Below are 26,913 nucleotides of genomic sequence, written 5' to 3'. Positions count from 1 at the left end.
GTGTAGACCAGCCGTTAAGGTCGGGTCCTGCAAAGGGACCTCGTAATCAGGCACTAATGGGTTAACGGTGCTGCAGCCTTTTACGGCGCCGTTAACCCATTAGCGCCAGGGTCGTAATGAGGCATACCTTCTCATTGCGGCAAAGACTGCTACCGCCACTGGTGTATTCGCCCTATGCGGTACAAGCAGTGGCACCTCACAAAAAGTTACTGTGATTCTCGGACACAAGCCCTGGTGTGCTTGACCTTGCCCCTATAACCGCTCCAAGCACCTACCTCGCTGGCCTACCAGCTGTGAAAACTCTCTTGCCCCGGGACCCTGAGGAGGCATCCCCTGTAGCTTTGACCACAGCGCCACTTGTCGGCTGAACTGGCAGACACTATGAAAAAGGGCACTTGTAAAAAACAAAGCTCCATTAACATGTTCGCAAAAACTGCACCCAAGCCCACTGAGGACAGCACCAGCACAGGAGGGGCATCACGCAGTACACCAACTCACCATAAACCCGGCAAGCTGCATCAGATGATGGAGTACATGCGAGAGGGATTCACTACCCTCCATGCCAAGTTGGACGATATGAGTGGCACAATTAGTTCAATCAAGTCACGCATGGACAGATCTGACGCCCAAATCACAGAAGTGGAATCCAGAGTTGGAAACACCAAAGGTGAGAGCCGCACACTAAAGTCTGTTGTCGCCTCTCTATCAAGGAAAGTGCTCACAATTGGTAAAAAGAACGACAACCTTGAGTCCAGATCCAGATGCAATAACCTACAGGTCATAGGGGTCCCTGAAGATATTACTGAACCAATGGAGGAATTTGTGGAGCGCACCCTACTGTCATTGCTTGACAATCCCAAATTGTCTCTGCACTTTACCATCGAGAGAACTCACCGTACGCTCGCCCCTAAGCCGAAACCTGGTGCCCTGCCTCACCGAATTATTGCTCGGGTGCTTAATTACCGAGAACGGAACGCCTTACTTCGAGCAGCCAGAGCCAAAGGGGAGCTGCTGCTGGACTCCAACAGGATCCACTTGTACCCAGACTTCTCAGCGAATGTGCAGCATGAGTGAAAGTCCTTCATGGCTGCCAAAAAGAGGCTTCGCGAATACAACGTAAAGTATGCCATTTCCCGGAAAAACGGAGAATTGAACACTTCAACAAAGTTTACTTCTTCACCATGCCGGAAGAGGCAATGAGATTCATGGATGAACACTTTCTGGGGTGAACTCCATCAATGTGTTCTCTCAGCAATTAACTTTTATACGCAGATCCTACTACCATAAGGCTGTGTAAGGTGCTCTACAGGGCTAAGCCCTCTTTTCCCTCAGTTGTTGACACTTGCAGCAAGTGGAGTTTCTTTACAGTTTTGATTCGGCACCCTATTCCATGAGAGAAACGTGCGCAAACCCTTTATGACCACCAAAAAAGGCTTTCGAACACAACGAGAAGCACGCTGTGCTTTTTCTAGCAAACCTGAGGATCGAATACCGCAACAAGGCACACTTCATCATGCTGGAGGAGGTAATGAGAGTCATGGATGAATACTCTCTGGGGTGATCTCAATCAAGGTGTACTCTTAGGGACTAACCTTGATACGCAGATCCCACCACTATACTGCCAAGGAAGGTGCTACACCCTCTGTTACTTTAGTCATTGATAATGGTAATTAATAGAGACGTGCCATAGTTTTGGAACGGCACCGAACACTCTGATTAATACACACTTTAAATTAAGCGGCTGCTGGGTTGCGGTTGGCTGTCAGGCCCCCCATGCAATGTTGCACAGTTGATGTTGGGCTGTGTTGTGTTAAGGGGAACAATCACTTCTCTGATTGGGAGAAGGGTGGGGGCGGGTATCAGAGTTTTTTTTCGGTTAAGGAAAATGTGCATGACATACACAGAATGATTGACAGCAAACACGAGATTTGTATACCCAGCCCAAATGAAAGTGGGGGAGCCGGGTGGCCAGGACCCGAATATTATAAGGAACCATGGCCGAATGGCGGTTGATCCCGTTTATGAGCTGAAATGTGCGGGGGGTGGGCAACCCGACAAAGATGTGCCGTCTCCAGCTCTACACTGAAAGACACAAAAACCACAACTATTTTTGCAAGAAACACATGGATTGATAGCACAGAATGAAAAATGTTGGGGGATGCAGCGCTATTATACCACATACTCTTCCCAAAGAAGGGGTGTCATGATCACTGTCCACAAATTGCTGCGTTTCCCCTGTATCAACTCACACCTGGATCCCGTGAGGCGATATGTGCTACTCCGGGTTACCCCTCTAGGCCGAGTACTCTTATTGCTCAATGTGTACGGCCCGAATATTGATGCCCCTGAGTTTTATGCTCAGCTATTGGGTCTACCTGCACTCTACCCTCTAGCCCAGGTGATATTCGGAGGGGATTTTAACACCATAATGAATGTTACCCTCATGGGTCCAGCTCCAGACCCCGGCATCTCACAAAATCTGCCCAGATGTTACAGCAGGCCATGGGCGATAGGTATATGGTGGACGCCTGGAGGACACTCAACCCTACGCATCGCAAGCATTCATTGTCGCGCTTTGAAACACTTGTGTATAAGCACATTATAAATGCCTTATCATCATATCATATCATTCTATTCCACTGTACATGACTCGCATTCCCGAATAGATCTGTGGTGGGTGTCAGACACACTAATTGGCCACCTAACTGAAACACACATCCTGCCCAGGACTTTCTCTGATCATTCTACCATCACCATTTCACTGTCGCTGCAGGACGTGGTTAAACGACACAGACAATGGCGTCTCAAACTGCAGTCATTATCGGACCCTGTTTTTGCGGCCGACATGGGTAGACATATGAAAGAATACTTTGATATAAACACAGGTTCGGTGGACAACATTGCAACTCTTTGGGAAGCCTTCAAGGTTTACATTCGAGGCGTCGCCCTTGTGACAGAATCTGGTATACTTAAAACTATATAGAGGGACATTCTGTCCAGTGAATCCAACCTACGTTTCCTAGAAAAGGCATATGAGGTCGGGCCAGAAAGCACGAAATTAAGAGAGATTAAAACATAACTTGACACTTTCCGGGGCATGCTGACAGGGAGCTAATGTTTCTTGATAACCCAGGTCTTGCTAGGAAATACAGGGAGGGAGAGCGCTTTGGGAAGCTTTTGGGAGGGATGGTTAAGCAGGCGCGCGGTCACCAGCAGGTCCCATCAGTACAAGATGTGTCAGGCCGGGGGGCCTACTCTGCATCGGACGTTACTAAGTGTTTCACACTTTTTACACTGCACTGTACTCCAACTCAGACGTAGCCACACTACCCAAAATAACAACATTCCTTGACAGCCTTCCGCTTTCCATACTGTCAGAGGACACCAAATTAAATCTGGAGTGCCCAATCACCCCTGATGAAATATCCTGTGCCATCGACATCCCCCCGACGGGCAGAGCCACCGGCCCTGACGGTCTCACAATGCAGTTTTACAAATATTTTAAATCCTCTTCGGTTCCCAGGTTGCTCTCCCTGTGGAAGGAAGCATGCGTCACAGGAATTCTTCCCCTTCCCTCCGCGAGGCAATGATCATTGTATTGCTTCAGACAGATAAACCACCAGAGCAATGTGGATCGTACCGCCCCCTTTCACTAATAGACTGATGTAAAAATGTTTGCCAAAGTTCTGGCAAAACGCCTAGCCCCGTATATGATCCATATTGTTAACCCTGATCAATCTGGGTTTGTACCTGGACATTCCACGGCCCTGAACTTAAGATGTCTTTTCGAGATCATAGCACAACTTGACCCTGAAGCACAGGCAGTGGCCGCAGCGCTAGATGTACAAATGGCCTTTGACTCGGTCTCGTGGCAGTTCATGTGGGCTGTGCTTGAAAAATGCAACTTTAGAACAGGATTTATATCATGGGTTTGCCTGTTATACGCAACGCCCACTGCCAGGGTAAATGTAAATGGTGTTCCCACCCCCCCATCGAAATAAGTATCAGGACCAGGTAGGGCCGCCCACTATCCCCCCTAGTGTTTCCAATAGTAAAGGTGTCATTCGCTCACGCCATCCATAGCAGGCACTCGTATCGGGGAATCCACCTGATGGGGGAGTCTGAGATTATTTCGATGTACGCCAACGACACCCTGCTATTCATCCGGGACCCGGTTCGGCACCTGGCACCGATTATGCAGGAAGTGGATGCCTTTGGTGCCCTTTCAGGACTGAGGATAAACTGCACCGAATCTGAATTTTTGCCGCTTACAGATTCTACTACTCCCCCGTCCGACTTGATGGGTTTTGTTTGGTCCCAGTCGGAGATTAAAAACCTTGGGGTGATGGTGAAAACGGCACACCACCTCCCTATATGCTTGCAATTATGGGGTATTTCTCCCTAAACTAGAGGCCAAACTTAATGCCTGGGCCAATCTCCCTCTCATTATCGCAGGTCGCGTCGCTCTTCTCAAGATGATCAACCTCCCCATGCTATTATATTACTTTACAAACATTCCCTTGTAGCCTGGAAAGAAGTTTTATTGACGTTTTCTGAAGTTTTTCACACGCGCAGGGTGGGGATTTGCCACCTCTGACTTCCAAAACAATGGGATAGCAGTGCAGGCACAATTCACAGCCTACTGGTTCTAAACCTACTCAATACACCCACACCTGAAGATTGAATGACTCTCAGCGGGCACACGTGACATTCGCGCACTGACACTACCATCCAAACACGATAGCACAGACACCCTGGACCCTGCACTGGTGACCGCACACGCCTCAGAGTTAATATGGAAGCTGGTAGGCAACCCTCACCCCTATCACAGGGATCTTCCCTTGTGGAACGTCTTCCCCTCGCTCCCCAGCACTAGCGGGGCAGAACCAGCTTGGTGAGCTGTGGACGGTTACACGACAATAGGTGACATGTATAGGATGGAGACTTTCATTTCCTTTCAAGACTTACCCGGCCCCCCTAGTATACGTAGGCAACGATGGCCGCAATACGCAGGGCTTCGCTGAGCCACTAAAAAGACCTGGTCCCCACACCCCATACAACCCCCCAACGAACTGATACTGGAAACTGCAATGAGGGGGACCACTGTACAAAGACGTGTAACTACACTATACAATGCAATACAGAACCATAAGGGTACACCATTGACAAAACTCTGGGACGCTTGGGCCAGGGATCTCGAAATTAGCATTACAGATGAAATCTGGGAATCCATGTGTTCTCAGACCCGGGCAGTGTCCTTCAACTCTAGGTTCCGACTAATCCAATTTAAAGTATAACACAAATTTCACCATACCCTGGCCAGATGGCATCTATTTTACCAGTCCCATCCCAATCATTGCCCACGAGGTCATGCCGAGAATGCAGGATACTTTCACATGCTTTGGAGCTGTTCTAGGCTGGGGGACTACTGGAGGCGGGTCTGTGTGACCATGACAGAAATCTACAATAGGACTATCGAACCTACCCCACTGATGTGTCTCTTCCACCTAAATAACTAAATTACCAAGCCATTATCGCAGGTTGGCTAGCCTCTGTTTGCTTTTATCTACCTGTGAAATCTTGCTGCTCTGGCTCCGGCCCACCACTCCCACAGTGAAGCAGTGGCTGCGCGCAATCACATGGGCATCAGACATTGAAGAACGGTGGGCCTTATTGCAGCCCTCCAACAGTAAAACCTAGAGATATATGGTCCCCCTTTCAAAGCTATCTGTTGTTATGTCAACACTCTGATCAATAGTGGTAAAGGTATCTGGTGTCTAAGGAGCCATATGTTCACTGCCGGTTCTGCGATATTGCTGTGTTCATAATACCCCCTTCATTATGTTCTATTATATATTTTAATTAGTAATCTCTGTACGATTCAAAATAATGTTTGTCAAAATGTACTTGCTGTTATCAAAAGTTGAGCTCTGATTCTGTTGTAATGTCAGCACACAATAAATAAAAGTTTTTAAAAAATAGCGTCATCAGCGAATAGCAGGATGGGGACTTTCTCCCTCGCCACAGATGGTGCAACTGGCCTAGAGAGCAATTAGCTAATGACACCATTAATAAAATGATAAAACAAACTAGGAGCTAAAATACAACCCTGCCTAACAGCAGTTTCAATGGTCACTCTCGCGGTTGTGCGACAATCAAGAGAATATCTAACCATAGCACTGTTTCCCGGATATAGGATTTGGATTGCTTTTAATATTGTAGTAGGCAGACCCAGGTCACTTAGCACTCTCCACAGTTGTGATCCTGGGATGCTATCAAATGCTGTCCTCATGTCAACAAAGGTAGCAAGTACATTCATGTCCCTTACGGTCACATACTTCTCAGCGATCAAATATAATCTCAGACAATGATCAATAATGCTAAATGGTTGCTGGAAACCAGCCTGTCTATGCTCAACATCCCCACCTCCAACATCCAAGCATCCAGATGGACCAAAACCGTCCTTGCAAACATTTTGCCCCCCGCATCCAGAAGGGAAATGGGCCTGTAGTTGGACGGTGACGCTCTATCTCCTTCTTAAATATTGGTACAAGGACGGCCTGGGTCCAGGAAGTTGGTACCATATTTTCTGCCAGTGCCACATTCAATATTTTAAAAAAATACGGTGGCCACACCTCCTCCTCATTACAGAATAGTTCTACAGGGACCATATCCAGCCTAGGGGCCTTGCCAGATTTTTGTGATAGAAGGGCCTGCTTGACCTCTTCCATGGGGAGGGTCAAGTGCTCACCATCAGTAACTGGATTCACCAGCTGTATGACCCATTCCCTTAGGAATAGTGGCCTTGTTACACTATATAGGGATTGAAAATGCATAATCGAGAGCTCTTCCGTGATACCATCCTGGATAAGAAAGGGATATAATGAGGCCCAGCCACCAGTGTTTCCCAAAAGTGCTTGGAATCATGCATCCGTGATGCTATAAGTAACGACTCCCAAAGACTTCAATTCTCTTAGCCTTAATTAAGGCTTTGTAACATCTTCTGGTCTCCTGGAGAGCAACAGACCCCTCCACTCGTATTGCTTGTTTAATTAGGGCAATTTCCACCTGACGACATTCCCCGTCGAACCACACGGTTTTGTGAGTCACCTGCTTTTTAACCAGGGAGCAGGGCTTACTAAAGCAATCTCCCAGCACCATCGTAAACTCTTCGTAGTGAGACAAGGGGCTTCATTACAAGTACATCAGTCTGGACTTAACGCCGCCGGTATAACCATACCGGCACTGTTTTCGCGTCTGCCCAATCATGACCTGCGTACCCGGAAATAGCACCACCTCCAACCGCCACTGCGGAGTTTAGGCTCCCGTAAACTCCGCCTGCACGGAAACCCCTCCGTTACCGGCAATACTAAACACCTCGAGCATCACAACTAGCGCGGACATGGAAACAACGCCTGAGAAAAGGCGTTAAAACCGTGATCACTGTGGCGGTACCGCTGCCACTGCGAACATGATGTTAAACAGTGCCTGCTGACCTGAATCAGGGCACAGGTGCACCAAATCAGCCCAGCTGGACCCAGCAGGCCACTGGGAGCCTACGAAAGGGCCACACCCAGCACAACACAAAACAGAACCATGCAGGCAGCAGCTCTAGTAGCATTGGGACTGGGCCTACTCAACCAACAGGTAGCACTGCACATGATGGCAGTATTGTTGCAGAGGAGGAGGCAGAGGTGTAGGAGGCGCAGGCGGCAACCAGCTAACCCTGTTCCCATGGCAAACCCCATTGTCGAGCCGGCACCACCCCGCAGGCAACCTGCAATACCACGCATCAGGGCCTCACCCTGGAACCTTACCGCAGGACAGATCCACACACTATACCGGCTGGACCGTCCAACAATCCTGTACATCACCGCCATGATAGAGGACATCAGCAGCCATATAGACACCCCCACCACCACCCCCTGCCCCCTCCTGAAGGTTGTGTCTGTTCTGCATTTCCTTGGCACCGGCACCTATCAACACACAGTTGGTGAGCTGCACGGCCTATCACAACCCTGTTTCTCCAAAATCCTGGTACAGGTACTGGATGCCCTGTTGAGCCATGTGTCGGAACAGATAGCCCTACCCCGTACCCTCCCCGAGGTTATTGCCACCAAGTTGGCCTTCCATGCCATAGCAAGCATGCCAAATTGCATAGGTGCAGTCGACAGCACCCACATTGAGCTGACAGTACCACGTGCAATTGAGATGGTGTTCCGTAATAGGAAACAGTACCACTTACTGAATGTACAGATGGTATGTGATGCCACGCAAGTGATAACACATTGCTGCGCACGTTTCCCGGGCTCAACCCATGACTCAATGGTACTGCGGAATTCCACATTGCCACGGTACATGGAACGCTAGGCTGGACAAAGTACATGGCTATTGGGTGAGTACAGCTGCCAATGCACCAACCCTGTGGAAGTGGTGTGTGTGTGTGTCCAGGGCTATCACTGGCCCATAGACCTGGAGCCACTGCAAACACCCACCCACAATATGCAACACTGCCCTCCCAATGCACATGATGCCTGTACATGAGACGTCCTGCATCGACTACTTCATCACAGTGGACTGGCTCTGCCATGTGTGCACATCACTGCACAATGCCATACTCACAAGCCAATGTCACCCGCAGGGCAGAGTACACATGCACACCAATGCGTTGGTCAATGTCCAGTTGCCAACGTCCTCTACGATGGCCAAAGAACAGTACCACCCACCGATCCAACCACTGCATGCCACATATGCATGAATGAACAATGACACAAGATTGCACTGCATCTGATGAAGACCTGATACCACAAACACTGACATGTCCCCCCCCCATCTACATCCCATGTAGGTGATGCTGGATATGCACTCACGCCATGGCTGATGACGCCTGTACGGAGGCCAAGGAACAGGCATGAAGAGACGTACAACAGGGCACATGACCGCACACGTGGCATGATTGAGAGGACATTTGGACTGCTGAAGGCCCGGTTCCGCTGTTTGAGCAGATCTGGCTGATCACTGCTGTACAGCCCAGTGAAGACGGGTAAAATCACGCTTGTTTGTGCCATGCTGCACAATCTGTGCCTGCGCAGGAACATTCCAATGCCCCCAGACGCAGATGATGAAGATGGGGATGGAGATGAAGACGGAGATGGGGATGGGGATGAGATGGCACAACATCCCCCTGGGGGTCCACTAGATGGACGACGAGCACGGGATGCACTGATTCGCATTTACTTTTGAGAGACAGCACATTCACAGCACTGCATGGATATGGTGATGCCAATAAACAAATTGTTGTACTTCAAATGAAATGATGGATGTCCACTCATGTATGTTTTTTTGAAATGATGATATATTGATGAATTAACAACACGGAAGGAGGTGCAATGGTTAGGGAAGCTGTACACCCATGCCCACCGACCACCCAAACGTGCCCACCCCCAACCAGGCCCCAATATTCAAACCCCCTAATGGACCTCCCCCACCACCCAAATGTACCCACCCCCAACCAGGCCCCAATATTCAAACCCCCTAATGGACCTCCCCCACCACCCAAACATACCCACCCCCAACCAGGCCCCAGTATTCAAACCACCAAATGGACATCCCCCACCACCCAAACGTACCCATCCCTACACACCCTTCTAGTCCACATGTGTCCTGCAGTGCCCGACACACATGCCATAATTTCCGTGTGCGCTTATGTGCTTGTGCATCCTTGCCCGAGAGCCCTGTTAGCCGACTCGAGCGCCTCCGTGGACTGGCAGTGGTGGAGCTGGATGGGGTGGTGGTATTGGATGGCACAGAATCTGGAATAGATGGCATATGTGCAAGATTCGCCTTTTGGCCAATCAACATGGACTCAATCATCCTCGAGGTGTTGTCGTTGCCCTCCCGCACATGGCGTGCCAGGGTGACTATAGTGCTGGCAAAGCGTCCAATGGACCTTGAGAGGCGACGTACCGATGTGCTGTAGCACTCCCTCTGCAGCCTAGATTCCTCAAGCTGCCTCTCCACCAGCTGGGTGAGGGTAGCCTGCTGCTCCTCCATCCGCTGCATGCGGGAATGTGGCCCTGTATCAGACTGCACTGCCGGGGCACTGTTGTCACTACATGCTGCCTCCTCTGCACTACAGATGCTCTCTGTGGTGGGTTGCATTGGCATGATGGGTGCCCGTGGCACCTGTGTTGCATCAGGCAGCGTCGACATGGTGGAGATGTTGGTGATGGTGGCCGGCACATGTGTTGTAGTTGCTACTGGGGGCAGAGATGTCGAACTGCTGGCAACATCCTCCTGAGCAGGGGCGCTGGCTTGAACATGTGCAGGAGCTGATTGCCTGGGCTTTTGTGCAGTATCACTGTCACTCGATACGGCTGTGGGGACACAGAGGGCATGCATTTAGTTATGTGGTGGTGCCTGATGGGTGCATCACATGCATCATACAGGTTGATCATTTAATTGTAGCATTTACATGCATCTGCTTGTTGACGGTAATGCATTGTTAGTGATATGGGTCACCATCTGGATCATGATGGGTCCTTTGGCCCAGTCATGCACTGCCTGGGGGGGTTGTTAATGGGTCCTTTAGCCCAGTCATGCACTGCCTGGGAGGGGGGGGGGTTGTTAATGGGTCCTTTGGCCCAGTCATGCACTGCCTGTGGGGAGGGTGGGGGGGTTGTTAATGGGTCCTTTGGCCCAGTCATGCACTGCCTTGGGGGCGGCGGGTTGTTATTGGGTCCTTTGGCCCAGTCGTGCACTGCCTGGCGGGGTTGTTAATGGGTCCTTTGTGCCACTTCTGGCCTCAATATCATATGGCATTCAAATTTGCGCACTTACCAGTATCTGCAGGTGGACTCACTCCTGCCTCAGCATCCCCAATCCCATGGATGCCCCCAAGGTGGAGGACACTGCTGCAGCGTTCCTCCCATGTTTGCAGCCTCAGTGGGGAGTGGGGTCCTCCACCTGTCCCACTGCTGCGTTGGCGGTGTGTGGAGATCAGGTTCCGCACCCTCAGCCTGAGGTCATCCCACTGCTTGTGGCAGTCCTTTACGCTCCTCACAGTCACGCCCACAGCGGTGCACTTGTGTGCTGCGTCCGCCCACACTTCCTTCCTCCGCTGCTGTGTAGCACTCCGTTGATCGGCAGTGAACAGCATCTCAGCATGCTCCACAATGTGCTCAACCAAAACAGTTAGCTCCGCCTCGCTAAAGCGCTGTTTGCGCTGCCTCTGGGCTGGAATCCTGGCAGACATGCTGGTGGTCCCTTTTGGTTTCTCAAAGTGTGGATTTTGCTTGTGCTGACTCAGGATGGCAATGGATTGTGCTTTATATGATGGCCGCCTCTCTGTTTCCTGTTTTGGCGATCATGGTATTTCCGGTTCCGTGTCGACGGTGCGGAAACGGGTTTTGTGCTACTTGTGGCGCCGCTATATCCATTTCTGTGGGTTTTTCCGTGGCGGCGGTTACATCGTTTCCGCGTCCATGTGGTGCGCAAGACAGACAGCACGTAATCGGCCGGTCTTTCCGCAACCTTGCGGACGCGGAAACTTTGTTACCGCCGCCGCGGAATCACACCGCAGTTCGGACCAGGGAAGTTGTAATGAGGCCCAATATCTCAGCACCATTTGTTTGGTCAACCAGAAAGAAGGATTCTAGTTTTGGAATAATTTTAAAGTACATTTCTGGCAATTTTGTCCACAAATCAAGATCCTTCCACCTGTGATAACAATTGGGACCGAATCCCTGGCAATAGGCTCAGTGGTCTCCCCTATCAAAATTCCCAGTACAGATAAAACAATTGGAAGGTGATCACTTTCTAGTCGTTCCATTACTACAACGTCAGAGACCCACTTCCATACTTCAAAATTTACTAAGATGTCATTTATCAAGCTAGCTTTACCATTAGCGCTAAAAGTTTTTGTCGCTGGTCTGTCACCCCTGAATCTACTGCTCTCTGCTCTCAGGCCTTAGGACATTATCGAGCTAGCAGAAAATTCACTATTCTTATATTTCCGCTTGGGGGCTCGTCAGCCAACTCCTCAATACCCCAAAGCTTATCTTCATATTCAGAAAGTCCCATCATGATATCTAATGGTTCAAATTGTAAATTGAAGACGCCCATTATTATTATTTTCAACATTCCTCAGTAATCCTCTCTACAGGCCCTGGTTCTTTCATCTAGGAGGGAGGACAAGATAGACAGACCATGGGACTCCTGGCAGTTATACATGTTGACTAGCAATAACTTGGAGCCATCTAAACAGCATCGGTGCAGCTCCAAAAAATCTCTAGAACCAAGTGTTGGCGCATAGGCTGAGGAAAAACAGCAGCACTGACCCAGATGAGCAAATCCTCACTCGTCCTGCCCACCCTCATCCCTTGAATTGCAGGCATAGAAAACGAAACCTAACCCTGCAGATTCAGAGCTGCCAGTGCCCATGTCTCCTGTAAGACAATCATGCTGTGGTTTTGCATAAAATGGGTCCATAGCTCGTCCTCCATGTACTTCATGATAACGCTTGCAGGTCAATCTGAGGATTCACCCTAATCACCTCAACCGGCATGCCAAGGTCCCAGGATCTACCCAAACTGGTGGTCCCCTCATACCCGGAGATCGATGCTTGCACCTCCTGTCATTCAATATCCCCCAACACTGAGTTGTTCAACACTTCCCCTTGATTATCACTCTCTTAACTTTACTCTATTTTATTTTATTTATATAGCGTACAATGGACCCATAGGCATGATGTCGTTTAACATAACAAACAATAATACAAACAACATGTAACATAGAACAAGAAACATAATAAAAGTACGACCTAAAGACCAATATAGACCCCTTAGGTAAACAGGAAGGCAAGCCCATATTGCAACCATAAGCAAAATAAAGCTAACATGTAGCTTCATAGTTATCCACTAGAAAAACACTTGAAGAATTAATTTACAGTTATTGTCCCCTCTCGGGAAGTAGTTACCCTGCCTGCTTATCATTTTTCTCTTATTTCCTGATTACAATTTGTCAATTCACATAACCCACCCTTTACTACTCCTTCCGCCATCCGGGTCAGTTTAGAGCCATCACTTTTACAAACGTTTGGGATGAGCACTGAAGTAGTATTGTTCCTGAGACTAAAGCCAGTATATTCTATGACACCCTTATTGGGGCCTGTCATATTCTGCCCACCCCCAATCTATCCTCACTACTGCTAACTGGGCCTGATGGTTTTAACTAGGTCTCGGTGTGGGCGCTGCTATTCTCAAGTTGATCGATATTGCCAAATGACTCAGTGGCAAAGTCCTCTGTTCCATGGACAGTAGTCCCTCCACCAGCCACGAGGTTACCAATACAACCTTCAATGCAGCGATTTCCTCAAATAATAGGTTGTTGTCCTGTTTCACTGTCTGCAGTGCTGCTAGAATAGATGCTCAACCCCCACACTGATCAACAGGGCCCCCAGTTTGAGGCGCAACAGTTGGCCCTTTATCAGCAGATCCTTCATCGTCTAAAGCCTACCCGCTTTACAATGCACAGAAACAGCCCCTCATTTGCGCAAATGGGCAAAGGGGGGAAAGGGCATCTGAATGAGCTCATCAAAGAGAATTGAGAATTGGGCTACTGCTTTTTTTGGCACAAGTGAGGAGATGCCGGGCCCAGCGTTTCTTTATGACATGTAATAGATTAGGAAAAAGATAAACCCTCAGGCACTCAGCAAATTAAGTGTTCAAAGGAGGATCATCCGCGTTTAATCTAAAAACGAGATTCAAATGACAACACTCGATAATGGAGATTGATAATTTGAGTGTAATTCATTAGCGTGCATAATTATGCAATAAGCCCCCAATGGGCTCGGGAAGATAGCTCGGGGGCAACGCCCTCGCCTTGGAAGCAAGCCGACACAGAGCATCCAGGTTCGATCCCCGGGTCTGGGTATTAAGCACGTTATAAATAACCTATCATATCATTTCAATGCGAGTGCATTACTGCTTGGTTATAGCTGGGGTCCAGGTTACACAGCGCCATTACCATCCTACTGGCCCTCTGAACTCTGCCCCTGTCCATCACTGGTATCTGAGGCCAAAATGTCATCCGTGTCCACTGCAGCTCCGGTTGGAGCCATCTGCAATGCTGGTTGTTTTCATCTAAGAGTCCTTCTGAAGGCTCTGCCCTTTCTGCCTATTTATCTGCACCCTTTGGTGGTGGCCTCTCTCACTCTGAGTTGCCTGGATTATTGCAACTCCCTATTTCTTTCCCAACCTCTTTATCCATTCCACTGCTTACAACTACTTCAGAACCTGGCGGCTCATATTGCTACTGGCACTCTGCATGGCTCCCATATCGCGCCTGTACTTGGTACGTTTCATTGGTTACCGGTCCATCAGCGTGTCTCCTTCAAATCCCTCTGCATTGTCAACTGGGCCCGGGGGCAGAATATCTGCAGGAGAAATTCCACCTATAGGGTGCCATGTCTTAAAATCACGGCAAAAATGGCCGTGAATACAAAATATTGCATCAAAAATGCCACACTCATGTAAAGGATGCGGGGAACGCACCCGCAAACCCAGGACCCATTATACCATTTAATGGGTGCGGGGGACACCCCCACAACCCCCGCTCCCCTTAAATGGTATAATGGGGTAAACCTTTACCGGATCAAACCACAGCATTTTTGCCGTGATTTTCTTTACCAGCAACATTTTTGCTGCAATTTTATTAGCTGATACCACCCATACATCCCGACACGCTCATTGCACTCTCAGGACGCACATCTTCTCCCAGTTCCTCGTTTCTGAATGACTAGGACATGATGCCGCTCGTTCTCCAGTGCGGCAGCTAGGCTTGGGAATTCTTTGCCCTCCAACCTTTGGGCCATTGAAGATCATCTCTTCTTGTGCCGTGCCGTGAAGACTCAACTGTTCTAAACTACCCTTGGCCTCTGTCCGTATCCCCTAGCACCAAGGTGCCTCTGGTGTAGGCGCGCTTTATACAAATTAGAATCAATCAATCCTGTAATGCCATCCCATCTATGGGGTTATAGCTATTAGCACCCCGGTATGTCATCCGGCCTGCTATTAACATTGTTTTAGTTGTGATGTTGACTGGTTTACATTGCACAAGTGGGAAAAACTACCAGCTACAAAAGGAAATTGCTGCAATGGTAAAAAATAGAATAGAACTGCTCAGAGACCCTTCCTCCTTTCCATGGCGGCCACCGGGGAAGGGACAGGCGAACTTGGATTGGAGGTAGTGGTGGGTTTGGGGGAGGTACGCACAGGAAGGAAAATGAAAGCATCATAAGTGTACAGCAGATCGAGGGTCTAGAAAGGGAGCAATACCATGAGGTAAGGCTCGCCTTTCGAGACCCTTGATTGGCTCAGACACCTAACGATGTCACAAGCTGGGTGCTAATAACGTGTAATGCATTATTATATTGCACTTCGTCTACATCGGGGTGGATAAATGGCACTGGCAGCTGCAGTGGTTTGAAAATATGCTTATAAACCAGATCCGTGTGGGCGTTGCTTTGGGAGGGGATGGGTAGGAGGGAGGGGGGTGTAATATACATAGGCCCCCATTGCATTCCATCATCCCCAATATCTTATCTTCTGATGACAATAGCTTTGGCTTATAAGGGATGCGACATCATGACATAAATAATAGCTATAACTAAAAAGGGCCCAACATTAGTTTTCACAGGTTCCAGGAAGTTGGCCAATCTCAGCAGGATTCTGACATCTGCCAAGGATGCTAGAGACTGTGACACTTATATTCCAATTTCAATAAGAAATATTGATGCAAACATTCTTGCCAAGATCTGGGTGAATCACATACATCTGATCCAAAATGAAGTTATTGACAGCAACCAGAATGCCTTCATTAAACCGAGCCACGGATCCAACAACATAATGGATGTGATAAAGCTCACTGAGGCTGAGGTAGGAAAGGTAAGACAGCCATGACCAGTCCTTAAATATCCACTGCATGTTTTCAGGATATCCACAGAAAATACATCAGCATACAGTGAATCTAAATTAGTTATTTACATAGTTGGTGTTTATACTGAAAATACTGGTTCATTGGGGCATTTGAGTAGCACAGTTAGAGACCCTTGCGCTAGATGCTGAAAAAGCCTTTAACGATGTAAAATTGAACTACTGAAATACCTTTCCCGAGTCCTGAAATACTAGACGAGCTGTGTTGTGAGATTGTTGCTTAGCTACATGATGGATCCAATGCAAGAAGAAACACTAACATTTTGTGATCAGAATAAAATGGCATTTGCAAGGCCACTGAATATTCCCAATTATTGCTGAATCTTGCACTAGAGCCACTAGCAATTGCCAACAGCAACATTATTTAAATAGTTTTAACAGCAAAGCGTTAAGACAAGTTAAAGACACTTATTTGTGGGCGACATGCTTCTCACAATCTAATAAAACAGTATTTCATACCTACAGTCTTGAAACAATTGGAAAACGTCGGAGAAGCTGTAGGATATTGAATAATCTTGTCTAAATGTTTTCATGCCAATATTGATTCTAGTGGATAAGAAGGAGCATAGACAATGTCCCTACAGATGCCCACTGGCACTTCAGGTGGGTGCCTAACAAGACGACCCAGGCAAGAAGTTAAGGGATTAGCTCACCTGAGGGCCATAGATGACAGGCGAACAGTTGATCATGGCTGCCAGGGCCTCTCTTGAAGGGACTTGCTGGAAGGAGTAATCGAATCCAACCTCAATATAGCGCCTGCCAGGAAACCAAACAGAAAAAAGAGAGTGTATTGTAAAGTCAGAGAAATTGGGCATTTTCTTCTCTTCAACGGCAACCGAGACCTTGCGTTGCTTGGTTATAAAGGTACAAAAAGTGGTTTGGTTTGAGAGTAAGATGAATAATGATCCTGGTATCCAGGTGAATGATGTTTTGGGTGTGCTGTGGGAAAATGAGTCTAACAAAGTTAAATGACTTTGGAAATGAAAAATGCAAATGTATGTATTTCTGAAAAGAAGAGGAAGGTGTTCTATGATTTTGCAGATGTGTAGGTAGACATTGGGGGCTGCTTGATTTGGAAAGCATATTAAAGTGTGCTGAAGAGTCAAAGCTTTTATGCCAGTGAATATGGCACAATGGTGTGGAAGAAACAATGGCTAATTCCATTTGTGAAATACTGTACTGTAGATTATAAAGTATACTCACCAATCGGGGATGTCCGTGCTTCCTATCAAGGTGACAAAGTTGATAATAGGGTTTCTTACAGCACAGGCTTTGTATGCCGATGGGTATTGCCCGATCAGGTGGCAGCACAAGTATCCACCATGTGACCCTCCATACAGAGCTATTTGGCTGGCATCCAGTGGCTCAGATTTCAGCACTTGTTCCACTGAGAACTATGACAAGAAAGACATGTTCAAGTCTCTACCTTAAACGCACTTGCATTGTTTCCAAATTATATCAATATATTAATATTTGAGGGTGTTAATAAAATCCCCTCAGTATTTTTCAGGTTTAATATTAACAGGCAGTTCATCCAGTTACTGGAGAGCTGAAGAAGGAGCAGTGTGCAGCCTACTGTGGTATCCTGAAAACGTCTGCAGACACATAAGGCCATCAGTTCTCCAGTCAGCATGTTCATGCACCCTCACATTACTTTCTGATAATTGCAAGCTTTTTCTACACTTTTGTGGAGCTATGCAAGAAGGCTATTCCCTAGTAGCATAGTGTGGAAATCTTAATATTCAAAATATCTGAGGAGAGGACAAGCAAAGTCCCTCAGAGTTACCTCTTTGGAATGGCTATTTCTATAGATAGAAAACTTGGTCTGACACTGAGCCCGCCTGATGCAGTGAGTGCGAAAGAAGTGGTAGGCAGAATCGGAATGGGCCCACCTGTAAATGACAGAGGAAGCCTGTTTATTGAAGGAGATCCTGCCCCAATGCACCCTGATTATTTGTTCCCTAGGACGTGAATCATAAGGCCTGGCTTCTTAGGTAACAAGACTGCTGAAAAGCATATCCAATGCACGCAACAGGGACGATACATGTTGAACTCTGAAGTGAGGAGCTTTGCATAGCAGTTTCTACAACCACCTAACATTTACAATGAGGGTGCTGGTCCTCTTCCTCAAAGTTGCTCATCGGCTATGGAGGGATTACCTGCTAGCCTTTAAGAGGAGTCTATCCACCTTCCAACAGACTCGAGAACTGACAGAATGAAGCATTCCCCTGTGTTTCTTTGCAATTGTGTAAACTTATAATGTACCACCTGCACATTTCTTTCACGTAATTCACTATAAGACCTTTGAAAATGCATCTACTATTTATTGGCTATGAAATATTTTTATGCTGCATTTTACTTTAGGGAGTTTTCCTTTGGGTTCCTGGCTCTCCAAGAGGTAGAATAGCCATAGAAGTGAAGGCAACCCTCCAGAAGGAGTGAACCGGTTTAAAGTACTTTTAGTTATCAAATAAGAAAGGAAGTCCCACACAATGGGCCTCATTACAGGTGGCAGTAATTCCTTTACACAAGGCAAATGGCTATGTATCTGTGCTCTGTTGGAGGGAATGAGGAGGGGAGGGTGCCTTTCTGCATATCTGGTGGTCATGTACAAACGGCATTCTGGAAAGGAGTAATACGCTTTATATGCGAGGTGCTTGGCTTAATTTTCCCATAGGACAAAGGGGTGATAATGTTGGGGGTTTATGTAAAAGAGGGTTACCCCTTGATGCTACCTGGGGGCAGATCGGCCACATCATTGCTTCTGGTGGCAAAATTAACTATTGCATGGCATTGGCATCAAAGAGACTCACCATCGTTCGAGCTTTGGTTGAGCAAGGTCTGGATGATTATGGCGATGGAAAGGTCTGTCTCGGGAAAAATGAAACGTAACTTGCCCTGATGGACTACAAGCCCTACAATTATTTGATCAGCTTAATGAGATCCAAAAAGATGCTTGGGGGCTCAGGCATAAGTAGAGGTGCCAACAAAGCCTGTTCCTGATGCCTCTACTATTGAGACCTTCGGTGTAATAGGATATGAAGAGTGACAGCAGGCCTGTCTAGGAGTCTGGGCCTCAAACCTAAAACGAGGAATTGCTTTGAAGCCCAATGGACTGACTAACCCAATGGCACATGGATCCCCTATCCCTTGTTAAATATCTAGATGCCAGAGGGGGGCACTGAGGAAAATGTGCTGTTTCTGTTTGAGATCCCAAAAATTCCGAATCAACAAAAAACAATTTAAGAAAAATTAGTTAACAAGGTTTCCACTCGCTCAGATTTGTCATTATAACTCAAATGTATGCGAGGATATCCTGGATGCAAGGAGGGTGATTTCTTTGTGATGCTTACTTTAATAGAACATAATTTTGTAGATGCCTCCTTGATCTGGAAGCTTGTTGTTTGCCTTCAAAGGAAACACAGATACTGCTACGTTGTGGAGCCTTTCATGAGATTTGTCAGGGCTCTCAGGAGCTCTATATTAGGTTCCAAGAACTAGTTAGGAAGGGCAAACACCTCAGGGAGCCCATGGCAAAGCCTCTTGCTAATCCAAGTCAGTTAGCTGCCCTAAATTGTGGAGCAGTGCATCCCCTGATGTATGTGAAAAACAGGGGTATCTAGGTAATCCAGAAGTCTTCGTCTGCCAACAATGAGGGCAATAGCTCCTTTCTAAGGAGTATATCATCTGGGCCCACAGTGAACACCTTCCTTGATAGTAAAAGGGAGATGAACCAGAGAAGGGGGGTGCTGGAATCCACAGTCAGATACAGGGCAGAGGGATTTCTCAGAGAGTAAAGTACTTTAGCTTTGGCAGAAAGGAGAATAGGAGCTGAGTGGAGGCTGGGGAAGTGGTGGGATGCCTAAAGAAAGTCAGATGGAACTGGAGGATCTTGGTAGCATTGAAGAATTATACTGTTGCTGACCTTCTGCTATTGGCAGGCTCCTAAACGCCGCTGACAGTGGCACTGAGGAAGTAGCTAAAGGCAGAGAGGTCCTAAATCGGCTGGGGACAGAGCTGGGGGGACCTCGATTTTCAGGGTTTCTTGCAGTAATACAAGGTGTGTTGATAGGAGGAAACCTGGCTAATGGGATATTGTACTTTTTGACGTATGGCATGCAAAGGAAAGAAGGAAAGAACCATGGGAGGATGTATTACATGGGTATCAATTACATTGCCAGAGGATCCCATCTGAGGAAGCTGTGGATGTGTATATTAAGGGGAAGGAGGACTCCTGTGTTGATTTCTTAAATGTATGTCGTTTTGGGATAGATTGTAGGGAGGCCCCAGTGATTGACAGTCCTATTTGACAAGTTTGTGAATAATTGGTGGACCATCAAATGGAGAAGAGCATTCCTCGGCCCTCTACTTGAACCTTTCTCTCAGTACGACGAAGAAGTGTAGTGGTCCCGTTTAATGAGTGGCTCAAGGACTTCATGGTCCCTAGCAGCGGCAAAAATCCTAAAAGCCGCCTTGGACGAATGCGCCAAAAAAGAGACGGAACTCCTCGCAGCAAACTTGACCACCTAAAGCAATGGTCTCGAAACAGAGTGCAAGAAAGCAGAAGATAACAGAAAATGAAGAGGAAGATAGAAAACCATTTTGCAAAATCATAAAATTGATAAAAGCAAAAAAAAAAAATTGGTGTTAACCTGAGGCATGTGTAGGTAGTTGTAGCCTAAATGTTCTGTGGGAGTTTAATGCTATTTTCATGCAATCTGCTGGGTAGGATTTTGCGCTATTTAGCAAAGATTCGCAGTGGGCAATACCAGAAGCATTTTTTCAGCATCATAGTCTAGACCTAATAAAGCAGGATGGTGCCCTTTAAATGGGCACTTTCCCCGAGGACTCACTGCCTAGGCTGCAGTTTATCATGGTCTTTAAGTACAGGTGAATAGATTTTATGATGGTTGGGATGGAATTATGATGAATCTAGGTGAGTTTTGAGGTTAGTGCTTGGGGTGAGAGTGACCAGGTCACCCTAATTGTGACAACACTTATTTCTGGCTATATCTAAATATACAAAAGGACCAAAGAGCAATGGGCACAATCCTGCCATCTAACTGCAGAATGGTGAGATAGGTGGGATAAACCCCATAGTGGCCATTCCTAAATTGGTGAGTGCTTCCTTGATGTCATAGGCCGGCTTGAGCACTTACTTGTTAGTCTGTAGCTGTTTTGTTGCAAACCAAAAAGTTGAATACTGCGTGAAAACAAAATACTTGGTTGTTGGAGATTACCAGATAGCTAAAATTGCGTCAGCTAGGAAGAACAGACAGGACAATAATTCAAAAATGGATAGTGTCCTGATGCCCAGGGGTCGGGGAGAGGTTGCGGGGAATAAAAGAATCTAGACTGCCCTATTAGGTGCTAATAAAAATGAAGAGATGAGTGACAAGGATTAGTGTGTGGTGCGAACTGTTGGACGCTGTAAAGCAACAAGGTAGCCGTGTGTCTGTCAGAATGTAGCCTGGAAGGCAAAGTACTACAAGACTATGTTGGACTGTACAATTATTGTGGAGTTATGGCACACATATTTTTTCATCATGTATATAAATTGCAGGACAACGTGCTAAGAAATCAGATAAGTACCAAGCAGGGCAATCAATGGGTTCCCCTTTTATTTTAGAAGAAGTTATAAGTGCTACAAGACAGCAAAAGGCCAACAAGGCTCCTTGTCCTGATTTTATTTCTTAAAATATGAGGAATGCCTCTGGGCCCCAGTGCTGGGTAGGATTATGAATGCGGTATTTGATTCCCTGACTGTCCCACATTCCTGGCTAACTACTGCTCCATTTCTTTATTACAGACTGGTAACATTTTTGGAAAACTCCTTCTTGCTGGGCTCTAGACACGGCTCGAGGAAAAATTGTTTGCGACTCCCAGGCATGCTTCAGATCAGGTGTGGGTACCAACGAACAATGCTTTCATCTTAGTTTGATTGTATCAAAATATTTCACCCTCAAAAAAGCACGTTTACATTTAATGTTCATGGAACTAAAATCAGCGTTTGATTCTGTGGATGGCTCTAAGGGAATAAGGTATGGTTAAGGCTATGCTATGTTAAGATCAATGAAGCCCTCCACAAGAGAAACTCTTCTAGGCTAAGGTTTGGTCTGCATAGGGAACTAACTAACCAGTTTAGTGATGACATAAGAGTAAGTCAGGTCTGCATACTGGTACCCACCCCTTTTAGTTTTTTTCTGAATGAGCTAGAATGGTTTCTTATAATCACAGATATTGGATGGGTCAAGGGCAGGCTAACGGGAGGTCGATGTTCACTTAGTACTAGTTTCATTAGCCAGATCAGAGCTGTCAATCCTAAAACTAACGGGTGTCTTTTGTGTAAGAAGAAATGTATCATTAATACTAAAAAAACAACTCTAATGGCAATGGGTAATAAGGGGCAAAATAAGGTTCAGTTTATTTTGGACAAAGTTGAACCTGTTGAGGCATTTCGATTAGGCAAGGGGCCTGGAGGTCGGAGGCAGCTTTGCAGGTTTAACTCTAAAATTGGTGGGAATTCCCCAGGGAGGAGCAGTTTAATGAATGGCCAGCGACGACCCATTGGTGCTGAGATCTGGGGCAGCGACGACCCATTGGTGCTGAGATCTGGGGCTATGTCTGATGCCTAGAGTTTCAAGCAGTGGAAAATGATTTTATTTTTTAAAGTTATGTCGTTTGGGCCCTAGGACACCTCTAGCTCCACTGCACTTAGAATTTGCTTTGAATCTGGTTACTGGCATGGTTAACCCTGCACCTGTTTATTGGACAAGACTTAGGCTGAATCCTAAAGGAGGAGTTTATCAAGAAACTATGAAAGATGTTATTACAAAGGGTGTCCACATGAAAATTCCCTAGTTTATTCTTTTTAGGAAAATCCTCACATCACGTGGGTTATTAGATGTCCGGCATTCTCCCTAAGTCATTCGGAAAGCCTTGGTAAAGACTTCTAAGCAGAAGTACTGGGTAATAAGGAAACATATATTATTAAGTCATCTTGGGAAGTCCAGTATGTTCTCTTGGTACCTGGGAAAGAACACTGGCTGGGGACTGAACGGTGTTAATAAAGGAAGCATGGGCCATTGAGATTGTCAGAAGGATAAACCACTTGCGACTTTTGGTCATGTCGATTTTGTTGGGTAAGTGCTGTACCTTTCAGAAGCATAGGTGGTTGTGGACCTTGTTTAAGGCTTATAACACCGATAATTGCAGAGACACACTAGCTTTCTGGGATTGTGGGAGTTGTAGTCCAAAACATCTGGAGAGCCATAGGCTGACAACCTCTTGCTCTATGGTGAAGTCGAGCCCTGCGAGGCTTATGGACCCCTTAGGTCAAGGGTCTGCAACATAGCATGGTATTTTACCAATTTTGCCCTGCTGGGTCAGATAAGTAGGAAAGCCACATATTAATTCATCTTGTCCATTCATTAAAGACCAGATGTAGCTGTGGTTTTAAAGGTTTTTAGGTAGAATGTTGCACCTGAATGGAGTAAGCAAACCATGCCTTGTATTTTAATGGATATCTTGTGAAGCAATATCCTACCATGTTTGTTAGTATAGCATTATTGGGATATATGCATGTCAGTTTAGACTGTAGTGCTTAATGGCACAATATTGTACTCAATAAAGATTTAACAGCTTAAATGAGCAAAAGAGATTGCATTAGGAATAATTGATAGATGAGGCTTTCTAATGTTATTTCCCAAACACAGAGGGATGTGTTTAAGGGTTAGCATTCATTTAGCTCACTGAAGGTAGTAAGGAGCTAGGTAGTCAAAGCCTGAAACATATACATAGATTTATATGTAGTTTAGGTGTGATAAGGGTGTGTATTTCAGACATCCCTGTGTAAGTATAGAGAAAGGCTATTGTTTAGTGTGCCAGAGTGCCAGCATAGCAGGTGTTCATTTTAGCAGCCATAATTACATAGTGTACTAAGGAATCTTGTTGCAAGAAGGCCTTGAACCAGAGATGGCAAAATAACCAAGAAGGCGCCATATTCCAGAGGATTCTTGATACATACACTCGGAGAATAAAGTTATAGATTCTGGTGGAATATGATGTGTCAACAAATTCCATGCTATTTTTGTTATATATAATCCCGAGGCATATAGGCTGTTGGGCTGAGGGACTCTTGAGTTAGCGACGTGATGGGTCGGATGGAGAATGACCTAATGGGTATTGAGTAAGAAGGGAATTCCCCTTTGAGACCCTATAAAAACCTATTCGGCCCTTACATCTGTACTGATGCTGGAAGGGGGTCGTAAGCAATCCAGTTCAGAATCTCATGGAGCCAGAATGGCACATTGATGATTCTTGCCTTTGCGAACTCTTTGAACATTGACATCCGCCAGAGCTGTGCTTGATTTCCGTTTAATTCTCTTGTGCTCCTGCACTGTGCAGAAGTCCTGTTACTACTTAACATGCTTCCTTGATAAAGTGCAGACCCAAACCACAGTATTTAATCTATTTCAGTCTTCGCAGCCTTGCCTTCCCTCTAAATAGGCAACAACCATGTGCAGGAGGTGGTCTTAAATGCTTGAAGCTAGGTCAACCACCAGTTGTTTTCACCTGTGAGAAGCATGCTGTTAAAAGTCCTCTGATTTTTCAGATCAGTGTTCCAGCAAATGCAGACAACATTGAGTAGGCTCCTGGTCATGTGGCCAGGCCCTACCACTCAGCTGCTACGTCCCACACCTATTTCACCAGTCCTCCTTAAGCGTCCCCATCAACGGCGTCCTCAGCAAAGGACAGATGAAGACAAGGACCTCACCTGTTGGTGCATGTACGAGTTTGATAGGACCTGCATTTCACTACAAAGCATTCGCTACTGCTGCTACTTGCCAAAAGACATCACTATGTGTCTCCTCCCTCCACTGCCCTTCCCCACTCTCACAAGGGTTCGAATAGCCAAGCACCCTGGGCAGCCCCAGACAGGTACTCTTGAGAACCTCATCAATATTGCCATTTCCCAATCCAACACCCATGGATCACACGCACATACCCTCTTATGTTGACCAATGCTCGCTTAGCAAATCGCTCACATTGCAGAGATCACTAACCTCATCTCGTACAACAACCTCGATGCTCTGTTCATCACTGAAATATGGTTTACCCCATCCTCCCCCCCATATATTCAACAAGGTCCTACCCCAACGCTACTGCATCCAACATGCTGACAGGATAGGATGGGCAGGAGGCGGATTGGTAATCATCCACAGGAGTGATTGGCCATGCTCCATCATCCCCTCTCCCAGAACAAGCTTGTTTTAATCACTCACCTGTCGGTTGCCTTTATCGCACAAGAAATCCATCACCTTCTACCTCATCTACCAATCACCTTACAGGAGTGACTCTTTCATTGCCAACATTTCCTCTACCTAATGAGCACACTCTAATAATGTCTTTCTCTGAGATTTTAAAGGCCCAGAGTCAGGGGCCGATAACCACACTCGAAGTATGCTTTTCACATTGACTGGTTCCATGGACCTTAAGCAAATTGTGCACTCCCCCACGTACAACAAAGGCAACACCCTAGACTTAGTCTTCACATCATCCCCCTCATCACATGTGCAGACCCTATCCCACTCAACTAGTCTGACAATGCCCACAAAGGTAAGGCTAAACACCCCCTCACTCAACACTGCTCATTCAAAACCTGCGGGTCAATGAGCTAGAAGCAAACTTTGCAGACTTCCCCATCACAGGGAATGCCTCGCGCCTCCTAGAATTATTCAGCAACTCTGCTATTAAACCGGTGGACACTCATACCCCTCTAAAAACCAGCTGCACTAAGACCAGACTATCCACCTCTTTAGCACACCCCAGAGCTTGCCTCGAAAAAACGCTCAAACAGAGCTACAGAGAAATGGTGGCATAAAAACCATAACCCTAGAAGCCACACCAATCTCAAATCTCTCTGCCCCAACCGTAGGATTCTGATTACTGAGGCCAAAGCTACTCCACCAGCATTGCGGCAACCTCTTACAGGATCAAAGCTCACTTTGAAGAAGTAAAGCATTGCACCAAACCCACACCGACCCCAAGGTATCAGCAAATCAGGAACAATGTGACAGAATCAACAAATTTCTTATAAATAAAAATAGACAGAATCCGAGAGACAATCGAAGCAACCTGTCACAGCATTAGCACCCCCTGCTCCCTGGCACACACGCTGCCCCTTTGGACCAAATTCTGTCCTCTCTCTCCCCGGATCTCCAAAAAATGATTTCCTCCCTCAAACCTACTTCTTAATTGGACAACATCATCCTGGCCTCCATCATTAAACAATTGACGAACTCGGCACTCAACACACTCCTCAGCATCATTAATACCTCCCTCACAGAAGGTTTTTTTTCTGAACACCCTCATGACTGGCCTCATCCAACCTGTTTTGAAAAACTCAACCTTAGATCCAAACAACCTTGCTAACTACAGGCCCATTATGAACCTCACGTTTATTGGCAAAATCGTGGAAAAAGTAGTCGCTACAAAACTACTGGCCAGAATCTAACAGCTTCACCTCCCAAATGACTATCCGTCCGGGTTCCGCCCCAAGATCAGCATCGCGACAGCCACCATCCAGGTGGGGGATAATGCCCTCTAAATCACAGATAACGGCAACTCATGCCTCCTCGTACTCCTTGATCTCTTGGCTACATTTGATACTGTCAACCACTGCATCCTCCTCTTCCTTCTTGGCGACAGGATGGGATTCTCTGGAGCTGTCCTGAATTGGTTCATCTCCTACATCTCGGGCAGACACCAGGCAGTCCAGATGAATTTGTTGCATTGTAACCGACTCTAGGTCTCCTGCAGAGTGCCCCAAGGCTCCATCCTTTCACCAATCTTTTATAACATTTACATGGTGCCTCTTGGCACCCTCCTCAAAATAGCCATTGATATTAATAGTTTATTT

At 46.7% G+C, this 26,913-nt stretch overlaps 1 protein-coding gene across 3 annotated transcripts in view; it reads right to left on the bottom strand.

Annotated features, from left to right (window-relative positions):
- LOC138566633 (acylamino-acid-releasing enzyme-like) overlaps positions 1–26,913 on the bottom strand; it is a 1,029,593-nt gene that overhangs the window by 123,973 nt on the left and 878,707 nt on the right. For all 3 annotated transcript variants that reach the window (XM_069644173.1, XM_069644175.1, XM_069644174.1), the window contains 2 exons: positions 17,196–17,386; positions 16,646–16,748 (listed from right to left, as the gene is read on the bottom strand). In XM_069644173.1, the coding sequence (XP_069500274.1) occupies positions 16,646–16,748; positions 17,196–17,386 (294 nt within the window). The remainder of the gene's footprint in view (positions 1–16,645; positions 16,749–17,195; positions 17,387–26,913) is intronic.

This window comes from Ambystoma mexicanum, chromosome 2p (assembly GCF_040938575.1).
Source record: "Ambystoma mexicanum isolate Mex_15411 chromosome 2p, UKY_AmexF1_1, whole genome shotgun sequence".
NCBI lineage: Eukaryota > Metazoa > Chordata > Amphibia > Caudata > Ambystomatidae > Ambystoma > Ambystoma mexicanum.
The sequence above is the reverse complement of the archived record's forward strand: the minus strand, read 5'-3'. Positions and strand labels throughout refer to the sequence as shown.